This window comes from Bos indicus, chromosome 15, assembly GCF_029378745.1.
Source record: "Bos indicus isolate NIAB-ARS_2022 breed Sahiwal x Tharparkar chromosome 15, NIAB-ARS_B.indTharparkar_mat_pri_1.0, whole genome shotgun sequence".
In the NCBI taxonomy this organism is placed as follows: domain Eukaryota; kingdom Metazoa; phylum Chordata; class Mammalia; order Artiodactyla; family Bovidae; genus Bos; species Bos indicus.
The window spans coordinates 42540980-42563845 of record NC_091774.1 but is presented as its reverse complement, the minus strand read 5'-3'; the positions used below and the strand labels follow the sequence as shown (position 1 = coordinate 42563845).

Sequence of the window (22866 nt, the reverse complement as noted above, 5' to 3'; positions counted from 1 at the left end):
ATATATTAGGGAGATAGAGTATGCCAGAGTTAAGACTATAAACAGCTGCAAGATTGTAAAAATAAATCTCTGAGGGGGCTTTTATGTCTTTGACACCAAAATGTGTACTTCTCCATGATGATACACATTAATTATAAACTGCTACTCCTTCTTATAAATGGTTTTCCCATTCTCAGCACTAAGATTCTAGCCTGCTTCTCTAATTCCACTCTTTTATCTTAGAAATGATCTTACAAGGTAAAATATCAAAACCACCACAGGGTGAAGTATTTTATTATTTTTACTATCCAGTAGGGTAATAGAAAGACATGAAAACAAATGAACAGCTGTTGCTGTTTATGTTATATTGTCATTATAAATGTCCTTTATAAATGTGGGTGGTCACCTGATTTCTCTAATCTCCAAGTAGCTTTCTTACTCCTAGATAAAGAAAGCAAGCTGGACTTAAGAAAAAAAGTTAAAAGTACAAATTCTTTGGATTGCCTTTTAATGAATCCAACTTCTTAATGATAAAAATCACTGAACCAAAAGATACTTTCAAGCAGCCTTATTACCTATATTAGGTATAAGTAAATCGAGTCTAATTTGAAGTGTTTTAAAACATAGCACAAAAACAGCACAATCCGCCAGAACACAACACAAAACAGTCCTCTAAGGAATATAAACACTTGGTATATAAAAACGTGAAACTACATAATAAAAAATCTCAATTACCTAAAATTTAATTGCTAAAGATTATTTATTGCACAATACATCAGTTTGCCCCAAAAACAAAACAGATACTATTATCTTCAACTTCTAAATTCAGTACATAGTCAAATCCATTTTCTCAAACTAAAGTTCTACAGTATTATGAGTAAACCTTTGTTATTAAGACAGGGAAACTTTATAACTTACAAATTTCTTAAGAGTTCATGAAACAGCTTCATAAATCCTAGAAGGCACACATATTTCCTATCATAGTAAGTGCATTTAAGTACTTAATATTTAAAAAAGACAAGCTGTACAGAATACAAAAAGTACACATTTCATCCATTAAACAAATTTACAACTTTTGCAATTAGTTATTACAGTAGAACCTACCTAACATTCACATCTAAAGAATTATTACCCAGTTTAATGGAGTGAGCAAAAAACTGTGCTCATTTATTTGATAAGGCTAGTAAAAATATATTTCACAGTATCAGTTAGTGTCTTGGAGCTTATATTGGAAAATAAAAAGGTTTGGGCAACATCAAGTCACTGGGCTCACTATGAAAAATAATTCCTTGAAAGGTGAAGGATTCTGGGGGATAAAATCATTGGCTATACCTGGAAAGATCCAAAAATCTATGAAGGAATTTTATTCATTTTCGGAAACATTCTTAAATTGGGCAATCTGAATGAGACTCAGCAAAGTCATAAAATAGTACTCCATGGAACATATTTTAGAAGATTTAATCTCCAAAGACTTTTATCTCAAAATTTTCAAAATATGTTCCATGGAGTACTGGGGAACAGAGGAGAATTAGAGGTCTGGATTTTGACTTGGATTTAATTGAATTTTTTTTGGAAAAAAAATAAAAAAAAAAAAAATAACAAGTCCCATCATGCAACTGTGTTACTCGTCAAATTCCAATATACTTGTAATCACCATGCATTAACATGTTTTTGTTGGCTGACTTCATAAATATTTAGTTACTGTGGTACATAAATTTATATACGGAAATGTATAATGAGAAAATGATAGAGCAGGGGTGGGGTAGGGGGGTACTGGGGGGTACTGTGTGTGTGTGTGTGTGTGTGTGTGTGTGTGTGTGTGTGTGTGCAGCACGTGTGTGTAGGGATTTTGAGTATAATTTTTACTTGGGAAAAAAGTTCTGCTGCTGAAAGAAAGTGTGAATACCACAGATAAAGTCTGTTTCTAAAGAGCCTGCAAACGAGAGGAAGGGGCTTTCTCAGGTCTCACAGCCATCAAGTGCACTGCCAGGTCGATAGGACAGAGACCCCAGTACTCCTCTTGTATAAACAGCTGCCTCCATCAGGAAAGTAAACCAATTATTAGTACTATATTAGGGGGTAAAATCCAAGCTACATTTGGTCAGACATTTTTCCTAAAAATTACTTAATTTGCATTCTGATTAAAGTCCCCAGTATCCAAAAATTCTGCTGTCAATAAGCAGCAACTTAAATTGTATGCTTTGGTATTTCAGAAAATAGTAACATACCAATAATAAATCAGAAAATTATGTGGAATGTTAAAACACTTTTAAAGACATCAGGCCCTAGTTTATTATATGCTGAAATGTTAATATATAGCATAAAATAAAATTTTACTTTATCAACAAAAATTTTAAAAAATGGCTCAAGTGCTGCTGAACACCATATCTATACTCTTTCCTGGCGTTTCAAATGAAATGCAGTGAAAGAGAAAGTCAAGTCATCTCCTAATTTTCAGGGGTGTTTTGTGTACATATGGTTAAAAGGCTACATACTATTTTCTTAATCTAAGAAATTTGAAGACTCTGGGACCTCAGGAAGATGCCTTCAAATTAAGAAAATAAAAGCACCATAACCAATGTTAAAGACTTATCATAATTTGGACATAAAATTTAGGGTCTATGATGAAGAAAAACTTCCATCTGAATCTCCAGGATGAATAAGTATTACCAAAAGCTATTTAGAACAGTTTCCCAGCTGTAAGAAAGCATTTCTAGAATAGCCAAGAAGACTCCCCAGCAGAAATCCATTTACAAGGCAAAGTCCTGCCCTAATTCATAGTCTTCACCCAAGTTACACAGCATGGGGGGAGAAAACACTTAAGTTAAAAAACATGTAGTTCCAAAACACACTGTTAAAGTTAGGAAATAATTAGGGCTTATTTCAAGTACAAACTATTAAAAGAGCAATAGGCAACCACAAGGGGGCATACATATTCCTTAGATCCCAGCAGAAAGACTAATTTAAGTAGTAACATGCACTCTGATGTATTATACATTTTCAGTTAAGATTTTCTCTCACATGGCTACAACTTTTTAAAATTCAAGGTTTATTTTAAACCTAACTAAATAGATTCCAGAATACTCTTGCCCTGAAAAGTAACAGTGTTTCAGAAGCCCCCGGAAATGTTAACTCAGCAAAGAATTCAAGAGCAATTAGTCCTAATATGTATTAGAACAGATAAATAATAGGAAAATATAGTCTAAAATGGTAGCAAATTTTAGTTTATCCGAAGTGGAAGACAGGGAAAGTTTATCAAAATAAAAGGACAAACTGTCAGAATAGCAAAAATAAGAGGGTGGGGGGGGGAATTGCTGTGTCTGTGCTACAATATCCCTGCCCTCTTTCCCCATGACTGAAGTATGTATAGCCCACACCAGCAATGGAACACTTCACCAGGAGGTCACGGCCTGTGGGGCTGGCCTGCCTCATCAGCCATGTTAAGAATATAGTTAGCCATATCATCTTCAGTGGGTGCATCAGATACCACCCAAGATTCATTCGCTCCAGTCATCTGTAGGCGACAAATAGGGCAATTCCTGTGTCGATCACTCCTATTAGAGAAATCAAATAAAGAATAGTTTGTTTTCTTTTTCTGTTTAAAACAATGAATTTGAAATGTAATACATGTACATTTTTTTAAAAAAGGAAATAGCATAAAAATGTATAGTGAAAAATACATCTCTTCCTCCTACCCTAATCTTTATTATCCCCAGAGGCAACCGCTGTTAACCAGTTTCTTATATATTCTTCAGTTTTTTATATATTCTAGAGATAGACTAGCCTTGACCAGCTTGTGTGTGTCTACACATCACTGCTCTTTTTAACAAGTATCAGCACATGTTAGAGCTGCCTATTCAAAATACACTGTTTGGTTAGGCCATAATTCATTTAACTTATCTCCCATAGAAGGAAGGACATCCAGATTTTTTCCTATCTTTTGCTGCTATAAACAATGGAATGGAAGCATTCAAGGCTTAAAATAAAATGAACTTTACATGCAGAATAATTTTGGGGGGAGGAAAGAGCTTATATATAATCACTTAAATAAGATTATGTTTTCCAAAGGGATTTTTTTCTCTTGTCAAACATTACTTTGGAAATTTTAAAAATAGCATATTTGAGCCAGAAACATGTCACAGAGGGAAAATATTTTTCTCTTTATTGCTCAGTGAAATCTGAAACCTAAAAGTAGTTAATTGCTCTTTGGCTTCTGTGCAAAAATGTATAAATCTGTTCTAAAAACTAAATGTGAAAGTAGAGCTGACATATATTGTTCAGATTCATTTCTGGATCTTCAGAGATAGTTTTTAAGATAATTATCTGTGCTCTTCTGTGCGCAAAAGTCACAATTTTAAAATAGTCGATTTCTGCTTCTGGCCAAGGGACCAGATTTATCTTCCCACTTAAAACAACTTAAACACTGGACAAAATACATGAAATAATGGTTTTCAACACTAAACACAAGATGACAAAGGATTATAATCCCAGAGAGATGGGAAACAAAACAAGGTGAGCCCTATAATTACCCAGCTCACTGCCTCTGAGAGTTCCCATGCCAGAGAGAGAGCAGGGGAAACTGAGACGGAGCCTGGTAGACTCCCTGAGTTGACAAGACAAGAGCAGAGAATCTTAGGACGCCAAGACAAAACTAGTTCATAGGGTAAAGTGCTGGACAAGAGAAAGCTACACAAAGGGAGAATCCCAGAGTCTACTGAAGGTCCCTGTAGATACATTCAGCAGAGTAATGATCAGTGTGTGCAAGTCAGGAAACTACTCAAGCCCAGGAATCACTCAAAAGGATCTGAGGGGACAGTAACCAAAGCTCACGAAGGGCCTGGACATTGCCTGTTCCTGCCAGACAGAGTGGAAAACCTTCTCATTTATGGAGCATCGGGTAGAGTACTCTGAAGGCTTGCCTCAGCAGGGCATAATTAGCTCTAAACTAAACATCACTCTGGTCCTGCCTAACAAGCCATAAAAGCAAGACTCAAAAGGATCAAACCGTTTCCAAGTAACTATATCCCAGAACAAAGCTCAAGGATATTTACAGGAATACAAAAATATCCAGTACCCCAAAAGGTAAAAAAATCACAATGTCTGGAACCCAGCTAAGAACTACCATTCATACAGAGAAGCATAAAAATACAACCCAAAATGAAGAAAACAATCCATCAAAACTAATCCAGAATTGACAGATACATCAGAATCAGCAACAAGAAAATGAAAGGTTATGATAACTATATTCCATATACTTAAAAAGCTAGAGGAAAGACCACATATTAAGCAGAGACTGGAAGATATTAAAAACTTGAACTTCTGGATGAGGACTAAGATATCTGAATAAAAAAATACATTGAGTGGGATTAATGGCAATAGACTGCAGGAAAAAAAATCAGTGAATTTGAAATGATATAGCAGTATTAATTATCCAAAATTAAACACAGAGAAAATGACTCAAAAAAGAAGGAAAATAGTATGTGAGGTGTGCAAAAGTGGTCTAGTACATCAGTGGCTGGAGTCCCAGAAGGACATGGGACAAAAGAGAACAGAAAAAGATGTTTAAGAAAATACTGGCTGAAACATTTCCAAAACTCATGATACTATACACCTACAAATCCAAGGAGCTCAATGAATCCTAAGTGCAAGAAACATGAAGAAAACTAAGGCACCTCAAAATCAAACTGCTGAAAGTCAGAGATGAAGGGGAAAAAACCTTAAAAACAGCCAGAGGAAAAAAGGCACATTCCTTACAGAGGAAAAAAGATAAGGATGAGAGCAGATTTCTCATAGAAAATGTTGTAAGCAAGAAAATGGTGGAGCAATGTCATTAAAGTACTGAGAGAAAAACTATTATCAGTCTACAATGTTATATCCAGAAAAAATCTCTCTCAAAAAAGGTTTTGCTGTCATTCAAAAAAATTCTATGGAATTTATAAAAAAGAGCTAATAAATCAATCATTATTAAGGTTGCAGGATACAAGACTGATACACAAAACTGCTTATTTCTAGTATATAGAAATACAATAATCAAAAATTGAAATTTAAAAATAACATTTAAAGTAACATAAAAATTATAAAATACTTAGGGATAGATCTGTCAAGGATATGCAACACTGGAAACTACGATTGATGACAGAAATTAAAGAAGACCTGTGGGAGACCTGGGTTTGATCCTTGGGTTGGGAAGATTCCCTCGAGAAGGGAAAGGCTACCCACAGTATTCTGGCCTGGAGAATTCCATGGACTGTATAGTCCATGGGGGTCACAAAGAGTTGGACATGACTGAGTGACCTTTACTTTCACTTTCAAATAAATGGCGAAACATTGTGAGAAGTGGGTTGGAAGATTTAATATTGTTAAGAAGTTTTATTATTGTTTAGTCACTATGTCCGACTTAACACTCCCCAAATTATTTAATTCAATCCCAATCAAAATTCTTACAGACTTTTTTGGGTAGAAATTGATTATAAAGTTGATTATAAAATTCACACTGAAACGCAAAAGATCTAGAAAAACCAAAACAACTTTGAAAAAGAACAAAGCTGGAGGACTAATACTTCCTGATTTTAAGACTTACAAAGCTACACTAATCAAAGTAGTATGATATTGGTGTGAAGTAGACAATAGGTCAATGGAACAGAAAAGAGTCCAGAAATACTCACCTGTGTTTGAACAACTGATTTTCAACAAAGGAGCAGAGGCAATTTTAGAGAAGAAAAGACAGTCTTTTCAAAAAACTGTGCTGGAGCAACTGGAAAGCCATTAGGGTAAAACAAAAATTTTTTGATCCATACCTCACACCATATAAAAATTAACTCAAAATGGATCCTAGACCTAAATGTAAAACCTAAAAACAATAAATCTTTTAGAAGGAAAAAATTGAAGAAAATCTTCGTGACCTTGGGTTAAACAAAGATTTCTTAGATATGACACTCAAATGATTATTCATTAATCACAAATTGAGAAACTGGACTTCATAAAAATTAAAAATTTCTACTCTTTGAAAGACATTCTTAAGAGAATGAAAAGATAAATCACAGAGTGGGAGAAAATATTTGCAAATTATATATCTGATAAAGGGCATGTGTCCATAATACATAAAGAACTCTCAAAACTTAATACAAAAACAACTAAGTAAAAAAATGGGCAAGTAGGATCATCAGTACCATGTTTCTAGATTCCATATATATGCATCAATATATGGTATTTGTCTTTCTCATTCTGACTTACTTCACTCTGTATAATAGGCTCTAGGTTCATCCACCTCATTAGAACTGACTCAAATTCATTCTTTTTAATAGCTGACTAATATTCCACTGTGTATATGTATCACAACTTCTTTCCATTCATCTATTGATGGACTCTAGGCAGCTATTGTAAACAGTGCTTCAGTGAACACTGCAGCAAAGGAGACACAGACATAAAGAATAGACTTTTGGTCACAGTCAGGGAAGGAGAGGGTGGGATAAATCGAGAGAGTAGTATTGAAATATATATATTACCGTATGTAAAACAGTTAGTGGGAATTTTCTGTATGACGCAGGGAGCTCAAACTGGTGCTCTGTGACAACCTAGAAGAGTGGGATGGGGAGGGAGGTGGAGGGAGGCTTAAGAGCAAGGGGACATACGTATGCCTGGGGCTGATTCATGTTGATGCATTGCAGAAACCATCACAGTATTGTAAAGTAATTATCCTCCAATTAAAAATAAAATACAGTTTTTAAAAAAGAAATGGGCAAAAGAATCTGAATGAATATTTCACCACAGATGAAATACATATAGATACGTATAGAAATTAGCATAAGAAGTGCTCAGCACCACCAGTCAGCAGGGAAAGGCAAATTAAAACTACAATGAGATACCACTACACATCAATTAGAATGGCTGCAATTAGAATGACAAATACCAAGTATGGCAAGGTTGTAGGGCAACTGGAACTTTCATACACTGGAGTGTAAAATGGCACAACCACTTTGGAAAACAACTGGCAGTTTCTTAAAAAGTTACACATACACCTACCATATGATCTAGCCATCCCACTTGTAGGTGTTTATCCAACGTAAAAGCCAAAATGTACATCCATAAAAACAGCTGAGCACAAATGTATACAGCAGCTTTATTTGTAACAGCCAAAAATTCAAAACAACCCAACGTCCATCAAAAGGTGAATGGATAAAGAAGCTGCAGTATATTCGTACAATGAATACTACTCAGCAATAAAAAGCAAGGGACTACTGATACATACTACAACAAAGTAAATCTTGAAAAAATTATAATGAACGAAAGAAGCCAGACCAAAAAAGAGTGTATACTGTATGGGACATCTAAATTATTTTATAGCGAGTGACTGAAACCATATTAGTGGTTGTCTGGGGACTAGGAGAAGGGATTGGGGGAAGGAGACCTTACAGTGGGCAAGAGGTAACTTGAGGGTGATGGATTTGTTCATTATCTAAATTGTGAGGATGACTTTTATGATTATATACATATGTCAAATTGTACTTTATATATAGTTTACTGTATGTCAATGATAAATTTTCTTAAATGCTTGATTCTTATTTTGTAAAATAATGAGCTTGACTAGCCATTCTCTAAAGTTCTCCTCAGGTCCAATATTCAAGGATTAATATTATTCTGATGACATATGGATGGAAAATGTAGAAAAGAGGAAAAAAATGGAAGGGAAAGGAAAAATGTTTGATTCTAGACTTTAATCAGGCACAAACCTCTTTATAGCAAAAGTAAATTGTCAAAACTAAGCTACATCCTCACATTATAGACTATGTATAAAAATATTTTAAGCAGTAAGAGGCATGTCATAAAATCCAAAGTATTAAAGAACAAAGTCTCTTATACTTAACTATAATATATTTGCATTTTTTGAAGTGTATTCATATACACTTCCCCATTTGACCTTGGCCTACCCCATGAAGGCAGATTACTTACCACTTGTCAATGCACTTCTGACAAAAGCTGTGAGCACAGGGCAGGATAAGGTCAGCCCGACCATCCATACAAATACAGCACTCTTCCTCGTCAGTCAGCTGCTTTACCCTGCAATGGGAAAAATGAGCTGGAGCAGTGATATTCTCTGTTGTCACTGTGCTGTAAACTTTCTTTCCATTGGTTTAAAAAGCGTAAACAAGGATGTATGTGCTCTCAACACAAAGCACATGACTCATGCAGTATCAGAGTAAAATAACCTGTATTTTAGGGATAGCAAACATATTAGGGAAGAAGTACTAGAGGGGAAATTTCATAGAGAAAAGACTAAATAAAAGATAAATCCTGAGATGGTTTAAAAGAAAATATGGACTAAAACTGGAAATATTCAGGTCTTTCTGAAAATAACTTAGCCCATTTTAATCATATTGAATTTTTACACATGAATTCAACCAATATGATTTATTCACCATGCAGGATATAAAGCTCTCTAAAATATGGGCCCTGCCATCAGGGTCTATATATTGTGCTGCTGCAGCTAATGGGCATATAAATGAAAGAACAGCTTAGTCTTAAGGTTCAGGTGCTATATGAAATATGAAAGAGACAGAATGCAAAGTATCTGTCCTCAAAGAGCTCTTCCATCTTGGGAAGAAAAGAGATGTTCAACCTTCTACTCCAGCCACAATTTAGATGCCCCTGAATGAGCCAAGCGCCTTTGGAGGTGGTGGTTTCCTTTCCTGGAATACCCTTGTGAGTTTGACAAACTCCAACCTCAGTTACTCAGCTCAAGATACCATCTTCTCTATGCTCTCAAAAACCAACATTTTCCTCAACTAAATAAAGGTCTTAAATACTGCATTTTATTGGCTGTTTATTGGTTAGTCTATCCATAAACTGTAAACTCATAAGGAGTTTGTCTTAGGTTCTCAATATGTATTTCTTGGAGTGATTTAAATTTGCTTTTAATCTTTGTGCTATTCTGTAATGTTTAGGTTTTCTTCATCAAGCATGTATTGCTTTTATAATTATACAAAAATTAAATGTTCCAAAGTATAGCCACTAGACTATAAGCTTCTTAACGGTAGAAACTACCTCTAACATGTTTTTATTCCTGGCTGTGCTTATACCACTGTATGTAAGACACTGATATACTACTTTAAAATCTGTCAATTTGTATATAGAAAATAAGCAAATGTCAAATGTGTATTACATGTAGTAAGTGCTAAGTAAAGAAGGAAGAAAGTATATTTCAAATTTGTCAGAAAGATAAGGCAGAAAAATGACAGGATTTCGATAGAGGACATTCAATGTGAATAAACAAAGCTAAACAGGTAGGGAAAAGTGTCTATCAAGCAGGCTGGTATGAAAGACTGCTTAAGTATAGCAGAGATAATCTGATCCTTGTATGTCAAAAGAGTAAGTTTAAATTTGTTTTGATAGACTTTAATCAAGGGGAAAGTGAACCCCCATTGGAAATAGTGCTTTAGGATATCAACTGGGAGAGCAGTATGAGGGACAGTCTAGAGAGAGGAACACCAATTAGATCCTTATTTCAGTATTTCACCTGGGACATAATTAAGCCTGGTCTAAGGGGCATTACAAAAGACAAATCATTAGGATGTGGTAACAGAGTAAATGCTGTGCTTCAGCAATGCATAAAAGAGGGCAGCTTCTGAATTGAAATTGGGAAACTGAATGAAAACCTAGATGGGTGTGGATCTAATGTATTTTTCTATATCTATTTATTTCAATGTTTAAATGCTTTTTAGGTGCAAGGTAATGCTAAAAATCCTTCAAGCTAGACTTCAGTAGTACATGAACTGAGAACTTCCAGGTATACAAGCTGGATTTAGAAAAGGCAGAGGAACCAGAGATAAATCACCAACATCTGTTGGATCAGAGGAAAAACAAGGGAATTCCAGGAAAACATCTACTTCTGCTTCATTGACTATATTAAAGCCTTTGACTATGTGGATCACAACAAACTGGAAAATTCTTAAAGAGATGGGAATACCAGACCACCTTACCTGTCTCCTGAGAACCTGTATGTGAATCAAGAAGCCACAGTTAGAACTGGACACAGAACAACTGACTGGTTCAAAATTAGGAAAGGAGTATGTCAGGGCTGTATATTGTCACTCTGCTTATTTAACTTATATGCAGAGTACATCATGTGAAATGCTGGGCTAGATGACTCACAAGCTGGAATCAAGATTTCTGAGAGAAATATCAACAACCTCAGATATGCAGATGATACCACTCTAATGGCAGAAAGTGAAGAGGAACTAAAGAGACTCTAGATAAGGGTGAAACAGGAGAATCAAAGAGCTGGCTTGAAACTCAACATTCAAAAAACTAAGATCATGACATCAGGTCCCATCACTTCATGGCAAATAGATAGGGAAAAAGTAGAAACAGTGACAGACTTTATTTTCTTGGGCTCCAAAATCACTGTGGATGGTGACTGTAGACATGAAATTAAAAGATGCTTGCTCCTTGAAAGAGAAGCTATGACAAACCTGTGCGTGCTAAGTCGCTTTGGTTGTGTTCGACTCTTTGCAACCCCATGGGCTGTATAGCCTGCCGGGATCCTCTGGCCATGGGATTCTCCAGGCAAGAATACTCGAATGGATTGCCATGCCCTCTCCAGGGGATCTTCCCAAACCAGGGATTGAACCTAAGTCTCTTATATCCCCTGCATTGGCAGGCAGGTTCTCTACCACTAGTGCCACCTGGGAAGCCCAGACAGCATATTAGAGAATACAGACATCACTTTGCCAACAAAGGTCTGTATAATCAAAGTTATGGGTTTTCCAGTAGTCATGTATAGATGTGAGAGTTGGACCATAAAGAAGGCTGAGTGCCAAAGAACTGATGCTTTTCAACTGTGGTGCTGCAGAAGACTCTTGAGAGTCCCTTGGACAGCAAGGGGATCAAACCAACCAATCCTAAAGGAAATCAACCCTGAATATTCATTAGAAGGACTGATACTGAAGCTGAAGCTCCAATACTTTGGCCACCTGATGGGAAGAGCCGACTCACTGGAAAAGACCTTGACCCTGGGAAAGATTGAGAGCAGGAGAAGGGGTTGACAGAGGATGAGATGGTTGGATGGCATCACCGCTCAAAAGACATGAGCCTGAGAAAACTGCGGGAGACAGTGGGTAGGGAAGCCTGGCATGCTACAGTTCAAGGGGTCGCAAAGACACACAACTCAGTGACTGAACAACAACCAGGTGCTATGTACTGTGCCAGATCCAAAGGAGCTGGGGTCTCTGCCCTTGAGGAGCTTACAGTTTATATCTAAGGATGTGGACTTGGTTGTCAGTAGCAAAGAATATAACTGAATCCATAAAGGGTGACAGACAGGGTTTTGAAGGTTAGAGTTTAAAACTGAGGAGCAGAGGGCCACAAAGAACAGCGTTCTGGATGGAGGAGATGCAGAAGCAGCCAACGGAAGTCGTACTACGTTCACTCGATTGTTTTGCTACCTTCCTAGCAGTACAGTTACCAGAAGAAGGAGGGAGAAAGGCTTGCTGTTTGTCCTTATTAGACCACTTGTAGAATGGAGAATTCAGTTCTCTGTCCCCCTACTCTGAAAAACAAATTTACAGATAAAAGATCATCCAGGAAAGCCCCTGGAATATAGAAGAGACCAATATAAACAAAGGCTGAAGGAACTGGGGAGGTTTATCCTGGAGAACAAAAGGCTCAGTGAGAATTTGATTAGTGTGTTCAAGTCTTTGACTGAGAGAAAACAGACTTGTGTGGTGGAATTCCAGAGGGTACTGTCACTGAAATTAGTAGAAAACAGTAATAATTAGTAACAATGATAGTTAACTTTTATAGATATATATTTTTATGAGCCAGGCACTGTTCCAAGTATTTTACATATACTAACTCACTTAACTCTCAAGAGTCCTATGAAGTAGATCTTATTACTGTCATTTTCTTTTAAAAGATGAGGATACTGAGTAAAGAGAGGTTTAATAACTTGTCCAAAGTGACACAGTAAGGAGTAAAGCCAGGATTTAAACACAGGCAATTTGCTTCTAGAATCTGTGCTTTGCCGCTTTGGAGAGCCAGATTTTGCTCTAAGGAAAATTATGCAAAAGGAAAAATTACACAGTGATTAAAGCCATTTGTGTATCAAAAACCTTGTCTTTCTGAGGCAGTGAGTCCCACACAACTGCAGGTGTTCACGTTCAAGCTGGACTACCACTTGGCTAAATATGGTAAGTCTCGCTACACAAAGTGCTATCCATGGTGAGCAGTAGTGACAACACCTGAGAGCTTGACAGAATCTCAAGCTTTTTCTCAAAACCACCGAACATCAAAGTTTAAGAAGCACTGCAGTACAGGATCTTCGTGCACCAGGGACTAGTAATGCAGAGATTAGAGCATGGCTGTACTGCCAGACAGGCCTGAATGTGAATCTCCGCTAGACCAGTTTCTAGCCATGTCATTCATTTGTCGAAACCTCAAGTTGCTACATCTGCAATGAACCAATATTTGTATTCCCCTGGGATTGCTATGATTTAATGGGTTTATTAAAAGGGCTTCCCTGGTGGCTCAGATGATAAAGAATCCACCTGCAATGCAGGAGACCTGGGTTCGATCCCTGGTTTGGGAAGATCCCCTGGAGAAGGGCATGACAACTCACTCCAGTATTTGTGCTGGAGAATTCCCATGGAAACAGCAGCCTGGCAGGCTACAGTCCATGGGGTCACAAAGAGTTGGACACGACTGGAGTGATTAAGCACAGAGCACAATGAGTTTATACATGTAAAGCACTCCTCACAATGCCTAATACTCTGTAAGTATTTAGTAAATATAAAATACTACTAGAAATAGGTAGCAGATATAAGACTGAATCAAATAAATACCTCCCAAGATCCCACTCAATCTGAAAACTCTATTTTTCTATGAACTAAGTATATCAGGGTATAAAAAAAAACAAAAACCCAAAATATACAAAGGCAAGCAGCAGCCCTAACCTACCAATTACGCATTGAGTTTCCCAGTCTAGAGGGCACATGAAAAGGGATAACACTCTTACCTTCCTCATTAAGATGACTGCAATACGAAAAAAGTATTACTTTCATTTTCTACCACAGAGACTAGTAAATACTATTTACTATTAAATGCTATTTTCAACTTTTAAAATACTTAAAAAAAATCACCATTTTGAAGAGGGAAAGGAATGAAAAACAGAAAATCAGATGTCTGTCTTTGAAAGATTAACTTAACAAAATACAGGAAAGATAAGCCTAAATGCTACCTATAATACTCAAACTCATTTGGCATTTCATCAGTAACACTTGTACTGCCCAAGCCTAGAAAACCAAATAATCCTATTAAAGACAAACAGGAAAGAATAATTTAAAATACAATTTTACTACAACATAGTATTTGGAAACCAGCTGGTTAAGAATGGATCGGAAAATGCAATTGCAAATGGAGCAATAAAAATGAAGTTCTTGTTAAGCATATTCTTAACTTTAAGGTAAAAGATACTGTCAATACTGATTTGTGCTGTCTACCCTGTTTGACAATAAGACAGGATGTCAACATGTCTAGACCCACGTAAGCCTTTTTCCAGTGAGGCATTCACAAATTTAAATTATGGTCATGGCTGTCAAATGGCAACAGGTGGGTGCATTCACATGCCAAAAGCATTATGGAGAAGGAAAAGAAAGTCTAGATAGAACAATAATATATTAGGCCTGAGTAAACAAGCACCATCACAGAAAATGCTGGCTGACCTCACTTCCTTCTGGTAACTCAGTACATGCAATATGTGCACCAACTACTTGTCCATTCCAGAATGGACTGCCAAGTCCTGGAGCCAATATTTACAACAGTAATGCTCCAATTAGTCAGATACCTTTAAGAAAAACTGGAATGGTTTTACCAGATTCTTGGACCTAATTCCTTGAAGGGCTTTGATTGTCTAAGATCCTAAATGAGTATTACAAGAGGGTATTAACTATATACCTTGTCATTAAATGCAAGCGGGTTGAGTAGATTCATGGAAACTGGGTTGACAGAAACATGTGAATCACTTTAGTTTTTCTTTAATGTGGCACTCTAACAATGTCCTGAAACACAGAATAGTCCAAAAGCAGATCTGGGATATAATACCATCTGAGACAAAAAGTAATGTGATTTAAGAAGTCACAGAGACCATTAGCAAAAATATTACTGTGATATTCAGTAGTTTGCATGTTGGAAAACAAGAGAAACATGGCATTTATGCACTGCATACCTTCCCATCCAAAGACTAGCCTGACAAGATGTTACAGATGCTGAGTTTTCATCAGCGTCTTCAGAGGTGGAGCTCTGTGCTAATACTCCTGCTGCTTGACTTGTGATGTCTTTATAAAGCTGGATAAACTGGTACAAATTCATGATCCGTGATGCTTCCACAATGCCACTGCTTTTGTTAATCTAAAAATACAAAGAAAATGAAAAAAAAAAGTTGATAATCTTTGACTGATTTTTTCCCAAAAGGGGAACAATTATTTAGTCACCTAGGAAACAAAGATTGCAAATTACCTAAAAAGAGAGCAATAGTCTGAGCAAATGAATAATGTCACTTCCTCTACGTTTGCAGGGTTCAAAACACACAATATTTTCTCATGTGATAGTCAAAATAACCTGTAGGGTTGATTAGGCATCAACTTATTTAGTAGTGGAGGTCAGGCAATTTTCCCAGACTTAAAAAATGAATTTTAGAGATAAATCCTTTTAATTTATTTAAAGAATTTCTTAAAGGTTTATTTGAATCCAACAACCACTTGCCATTCTACTATAACTGAAAGAGATTAGTTTCTTGAATATCTTAAGTTTTATTATATACCAACACTTACAAACTGAAGCAAGAAAACTATAATAAAATCTATTTTTAATTGCTAGGTAACCGCTTTATGTCTAGCTTATATTCTTTTTAAAATATTTATTTATTTATTTTATTTTTGGCTGTGCTGGGTCTTCATTGCTGCATGGGCTTTTCTCTACTTGTGGCGAGCAGGGGCTACTCTTGAGTTGCAGAGCGTGGGCTCTAGGGTGTGCAGGCTTCAGTAGCTGCAGCTTCCGGGCTCTAGAGAAGAGGCTCAGTAGTTGTGGTGCAACAGCTTAGATGCTTTGCAGCACGTGGGACTGTCCCAGATCAGTGATCAAACCCATGTCTCCTGCACTGGCAGGCAGATTTTTTACCACTGAGCCACCAACAAAGCCCCTAGCTTACATTCTTAATGTGAGGAGGTATTGGGGGCAAGTGTGAGATAATAGGTAAGAAGAGACAATATTGTTTTCATCTGTCTTGGGAAGTATGTAGTATGGCATACATTCTCTCTTCAAATGAGCAAAGCCAGGATTGAGGGCATCATATTCTCGGATAAAGAACTTTAAATAATCAGAGACAGATTATAGAGATGTGAAAGACTTCCTGTCAACACAGGAGATACCACAGAAGACAGTGGGAACTATTAAATGCAATTGAAGTATGAAACCTATTAAGTGCATATCAAAGTATATGGAACAAAAAAAATCAGAAAGCATTTAGAAAGAAATGAAGAATAGAGGGAGAGATATAGAGTAGACCTTAAAATTGTAAATGAAAGTTTTTTAAAGTATTGCTGGAACTGGGGACATGAGAAAGTGAAGTGGTTTGATTATATTAAAAAACATGTTACAGCAACATTTCAATATTTTGAAGAATAACAGTTGTAATTAGCATTTATTATTAGTTGAGAAGACAGTAAAAGAAAAAAGTTGAGAGTCAAGTATGAATCAGACTCCATATTGTGAAAATGGAAGAACCATTTCTAATAGAAAATTGATTCAGTTTGGGGAAGGTTAAGAATCTATCTGGAGATGCAAATGTGTAAGATTCTTTGTAATAGATTATACATGGGTAGAGAACAAATAGAATTACAGGTGATTGGAATTTAGGTGGGGAGAAGACTCTTGAGAGTCCCTTGGACTGCAAGGAGATCCAACCAGTCCATTCTGAAGGAGATCAGCCCTGGGATTTCTTTGGAGGGAATGATGCTGAAGCTGAAACTCCAGTACTTTGGCTACCTCATTCGAAGAGTTGACTCATTGGAAAAGACTCTGATGCTGGGAGGGATTGGGGGCAGGAGGAGAAGGGGACGACAGAGGATGAGATGGCTGGATGGCATCACTGACTTGATGGACGTGAGTCTGAGTGAACTCCAGGAGTTGGTGATGGACAGGGAGGCCTGGCGTGCTGCAATTCATGGGGTCGCAAAGAGTCAGACACGACTGAGCGACTGAACTGAACAAAAAAAGACTTTCAGAGCTGAGGAAACTGAGCCAGTCTTCCTTTGGAAATGCACAGTTCATTAGAAATTAGGGAATAATTCACATAAATGTAGTATTTAATAGCAAAGTTTATCAAACTGCAATTTTTAAACTGAAGTATAGTTGATGTATAATTATAGGTATACAATTTAAAAATTCATAATTTTAAAGGTTATACTCCATTTATAGTTATTATAAAACTATTTATATTCCCTGTATTGTACAATATATCCTCATAGCTTATTTTACACCTTATAGTTAGTCTTGTTAATCCCCTAGCCTTATATAGCCCCTCCTCTTTTCCTCTCCCCACTGGCAACCAACAGTTTCTTTACATCCATGAGTCTACTTTTTTGTTATATTCACTACAAACTATAATTATTATAATCATAGGACTTACAAAACAAATGTTTACCAAGTGTCCACTATGTGGATGTTACAGGTACTATATAGGTACTACTGCTCTAGCACTAGTGACACGTGTATAAAAACCAGATAAAAATCCCTGCCCTCACGAAGATTCCTCTAGAGGTTGGAGAGACAAAATATACATAAGATGGAAATAAGTCTTATGAAGAATATTAAACGGAGGAGAGAAAATGCTGAAAGGTTGCAGGGAAGGCCTCACAGAGGTACCATTTAGGAACTAAAGCGGTCCAAGAATGAGTCATGTGGGTATCTGGGGAAAGAGCACTCCAGGCTAAGAGAATAGGAAGTGCAAAGGCAGATGTGAACCCGGCCAGTACCATAATGTCTTGATGACTGTAGCTTTGTAGTATCATCTGAAGTCAGGAAAGTTGATTCCTCCAGCTCCATTCTTCTTTCTCAAGATTGCTTTGGCTATTTGGGGTCTTTTGTGTTTCCATATGAATTGTGAAATTTTTTGTTCTAGTTCTGTGAAAAATGTCATTGGTAATTTGATAGGGATCACACTGAATCTGTAGGCTGCCTTTGGTAGTATAGTCATTTTCAAAATATTGATTCTTCCTACCCAGGAACATGGAATATTTCTCCACCTGTTTATGTCATCTTTGATTTCTTTCATTAGTGTCTTTTAATTTTCTGTGTACAGTTCTTTTGTTTCCTTAGGTAAGTTTATTCCTAGATATTTAATTCTTTTGTTGCAATGGTAAATGGGATTGATTCCATAATTTATCTTTCTGATTTTTGTTAGTATATAGAAATGCAAGTGATTTCTGTGTATTGATTTTGTATCCTGCAACTTTGCTAAATTCACTGATTAGCTCTAGTAATTTTCTGATACTATCTTTAGAGTTTTCTATGTACAGTATCAGGTCATCTGCAAACAGTGAGAGCTTTGCTTCTTCTTTTCCAATCTGGGTTCCTTTTATTTCTTTTTCTTCTCTGATTGCTGTAGCTAGGACTTCCAGAACTATGTTGAATAACAGTGGTGAAAGTGGACACCCTTGTCTTGTTCAAGACAATATGGTACTGGCACAAAAACAGAAATACAGACCAATGGAACAAGATAGAAAGCCCAGAAATAAACCCATGCACCTATGGGTACCTTACTTTTGACAAAGGAGGCAAGAATATACAATGGGGCAAAAGCAGTCTCTTCAATAAATGGTGTTGGGGAAACTGGACAGCTACATGTAAAAGAATGAAATTAGAAGATTTCCTAACACCATAAACAAATATAAACTCAAAATGGATTAAAGACCTAAATGTAAGACCAGAAACTATAAAACTCTTTGAGGAAAACACAGGCAGAACACTTGATGACATAAATCAAAGCAAGATCCCCTATGACCCATCTCCTAGAGTAATGAAAATTTAAAAAAAAGTAAACACGTGGGACCTGAATAAACTTAAAAGCTTTTGCACAGCAAAGGAAACTATAAGCAAGGTGAAAAAACAACCCTCAGAATGGGAGAAAATAATAGCAAATCAAACAATTGACAAAGGATTAATTTCCAAAATATACAAGCAGCTCTCATACAACTCAATACCAGAAAAACAAACAACCCAATCAAAAAGTGGGAAAAAGACCTAATCAGACATTTCTCCAAAGAACACATACATACATGTGCTAACAAACACACGAAAAGATCCTCAGCATCGCTCATTATTAGAGAAATGCAAATCAAAACTACAATGAGATATCACCTCACACCGGTCAGAATGGCCATCATCAGAAAGTCTACAAACAATAAATGCTGGAGAGGGTACGGAGAAAAGGGAATGCTCTTGCACTGTTTGTGGGAATGTAAACTGATACAGCCACTATGGAAGATGGTATGGAGATTCCTTAAAAAACTAGGAATAAAACCACCATATGACTCAGCAATCCCACTCCTAGGCATATACCCTGAGGAAACCAAAATTGAAAAAGACACATGTATCCCATTGTTCACTGCAGCACTATTTACAATAGCTAGAACATGGAAGCAACCTAGATGTCCATCAACAGATGAATGGATAAAAAAATTGTGGTACATATACACAATGGAATATTACTCAGCCATAAAAGTAATGCCTTTGAGTCAGTTCTAATGAGGTGGATGAACCTAGAACGTATTATACAGAGTGAAGTAAGTCAGAAAGAGAAAGATAAATACCGTACTCTAACGCATATATACAGAATCTAGAAAAATGTTACTGAAGAATTTATTTACAGAGCAGCAAAGGAGACACAGACAAAGAGAATGGACTTATGGACATGGGGTGAGAGGAGAAGAGGGTGAGATGCATGGGAAGAGTAACATGGAAACTTACATCACCATATGTAAAATAGATAGCCAATGGGAATTTGCTGTATGGCTAAGAAACTCTAACAGGGGCTCTGGTTCAAAAGGGAGGGGATATATGGATACCTATGGCTGGCTGATTCATGTTGAGGTTTGACAGAAAACAAAAAAATTCTGAAAAGCAATTATCCTTCAATAAAAAAATTAATTAATTAGAAAAAAAAAGAAGTGAACCTGGCAAGAAGCACAGGGTCCATCAAGGAGCCCAGGGAGGCTGGAACGAAATGAGAGAGGGAAGACTGGTAGAAGATGAGGTTCGGGACTGAGGTGGGGCCAAATGTACAGGACTTGGCTGATCACAGTAATGCCTTTGGGTCTTATCTCAAGTACATGGCAAGTCACTGGAGGGTTTTGAGCCAAGGAATATTAAGACCTAATTTCACTTCAGATTATGAGTGGAATAGATTGGTTGTTGATCTGAGACTACATAGAATGGGGACAAGGGCAGAGAAGCAAGGAGATGAGTTAGAAAGCAACTGGAATAATCCCAGTGAGAAACGATGGTTGTGAGGAATAAGGTGACAGTAGCAACAATGGTAAGAGTTGGTCACATTCTGAATATATTTTTGAAGAGCAACCTAACAGGATTCCTTATGCACTGACCGTGGGGTGGGTATAAGAAAAAGAGAAGTCAAGATGACTCCAAGGTTTTGATCTAACAAGACAGATGAAAATAATATAATTCATGAAGCTTCTAAACAGCCACCTTAGACCATAATTTTAATTAGCTCATTAATTTTCTAATATTATTTCCACAAAATATTCCATTTAAACATTATTTTTTTTTGTTTAAACTGGTGGAAGAGGGGTTTTCTGTGATTTGTAGCTGATGGCAATTTAAATGACAGAGGAATGAACATTCTATATGAGGGAACTCAATGAGCAGAGGCATTGAGATGGAAAAGTTACAGCTGTACAGCCTTAAGGACTTCCCTGGTGGTTCAGACAGTAAAGCGTCTGTCTACAATGCAGGAGACCTGGGTTCAATCCCTGGGTCGGGAAGATTCCCTGGAGAAGGAAATGGCAACCCACTCCAGTACTCTTGCCTAGAAAATCCCGTGGATGGAGGAGTCTGGTGCAGGCTACTGTCCACGGGGTCGAAAAGAGTCGGACGTGACTGAGCGACTTCACTTTCACTTTACAGCCTTAAATTAGTTAAACCCGGTGAGACTGTAGACTTCAAAAGGGGATAATGATAAAACAGAATAGACAGTTTGGAGCCATACTGCAGAAGGCCTCAAATGCCAGGTGAATGAGTTGGGATTATTTTTTTTAACATTTATTTAAATCGCTGGGTCTTCACTGCTGTGCACAAGCTTTCTCTAGTTGCAGCGAGTGGGGGCTGCTGTTTGCTGTGGTGCACAGGCTTCTCTCTGCGGCGGCTTCTCTTGTCGCAGAGCACCAGCTCTAGGGCACACGGGCTTCAGCAGTTGTGGTGCAAGGGCTCAGTAGTTGCAGCTGTAGGGCTCCAGAGCGCTGGCTCACAAGTTGTGGTGCACAGGCTTAGTTGCTCCGAGGCATGTGGGATCTTCTGGAATCAGGGAGCAAACCTGTGTCCCCTGCTTTGGCAGGCAGATTCTTAACCACTGGATCACCAGGGAAGCCTGAGTTGGGACTATTTTGAAGTCCAGGAGGAATTGTTGAGGAACTTTAAACAGAAAAGTGATCTGATGAGAGTTCTGCTTTAGAAAGGCTATTCTCATAGCATCACAAATTAGAATTAGGAGAGGAGTCTGAAGGTGCAGAGACTAATCACAGAATCTAAAGTAATCTAGATGAGAAGAAAGAGGGGCCTAAGTATTAGTTACAGTCTCCTGGAGAGCGTGAACTCTTTCTTACAAATAAACTCAAGTAAAACATAGTAGAGGTAAAACCAAAAAGATCAGCTGGATGGTTACTGTGGAAGAGAGAGCAAGAAAAGGAAAAAGAATGTATATTTTTTCAGAAATGACCTTTGTCACTAGTTTTTATAAATTTACCCATGTATCCTCTGAAGTAGACTTTCAAATAGTCCTGAAAGATTATGTGCAGTGTAAATTCACAGACAATGGGAATATGGGAGATACTTAATTTGAATAGACTTTACATGTTTTAAGCCCAGTTCTTCATTTCTTCTTTACCGTATTTCTTTGTAAAGTCAAAGGTTGCAGATTCCCAAAGTTCTTTTGGGGAGTATGCATATTTACAGCACTGTAAAAAAACCCCTAATGAATTTAATATAACCCCCAAAACAAACACAAAATGGAAAAATATGTGGTTGGTATATAATTTTTGAGCCCAGGAGTCAAACTATAAACAATAAAATGTGACTGTGGATCAAGTTCTTTCAGCATGCATTCTGTTATTTCTAAAGGTGCAGAAATAATACATTCTTTCAGCATGTATTCTCTTTCTTCTCACCTAGATTACTTTAGATTCTGTGATTAGTACCTGCAACTTCAGACTTCCCTCCTAATTCTAATTTGTGATGATGCCATGAGAATAACCTTTCTAAAGCAACAGTTCTCATCAGATCACTTTTCTGTTTAAAATTCCTCAACAATTTGTAACATATTATATACTATATAAAGTTACACTGCTACCCAAACTAGTATCATATTATCTACTTATGATGAATAATGTAAAAAATTTTTGAATGATGGTTCTCTGGCAGCTATTATTGCTATTGCTATTGCTAAGTCACTTCAGTCGTGTCAGACTCTGTGCGACCCCATAGATGGCAGTCCACCAGGCTCCCCCTTCCCTGGGATTTTCCAGGCAAGAACACCGGAGTGGGTTGCCATTTCCTTCTCCAATGCATGAAAGTGAAAAGTGAAAGTGAAGTCGCTCAGTCTGTCTG

The 22866-nt window shown here is 37.1% G+C and overlaps 1 protein-coding gene across 2 annotated transcripts in view; it reads right to left on the bottom strand.

Moving 5' to 3' along the window:
* Window positions 1–720: 720 nt before the first annotated feature.
* The window catches only part of RNF141 (ring finger protein 141), a 36688-nt gene continuing 14542 nt past the window's right edge, over window positions 721–22866 (bottom strand). For both annotated transcript variants that reach the window (XM_019975127.2, XM_019975128.2), the window contains exons 4-6: window positions 15197–15378; window positions 8929–9036; window positions 721–3533 (exon numbers count right to left, since the gene is read on the bottom strand). In XM_019975127.2, the coding sequence (XP_019830686.1) occupies window positions 3383–3533; window positions 8929–9036; window positions 15197–15378 (441 nt within the window). In that variant the 3' untranslated portion in view covers window positions 721–3382. The remainder of the gene's footprint in view (window positions 3534–8928; window positions 9037–15196; window positions 15379–22866) is intronic.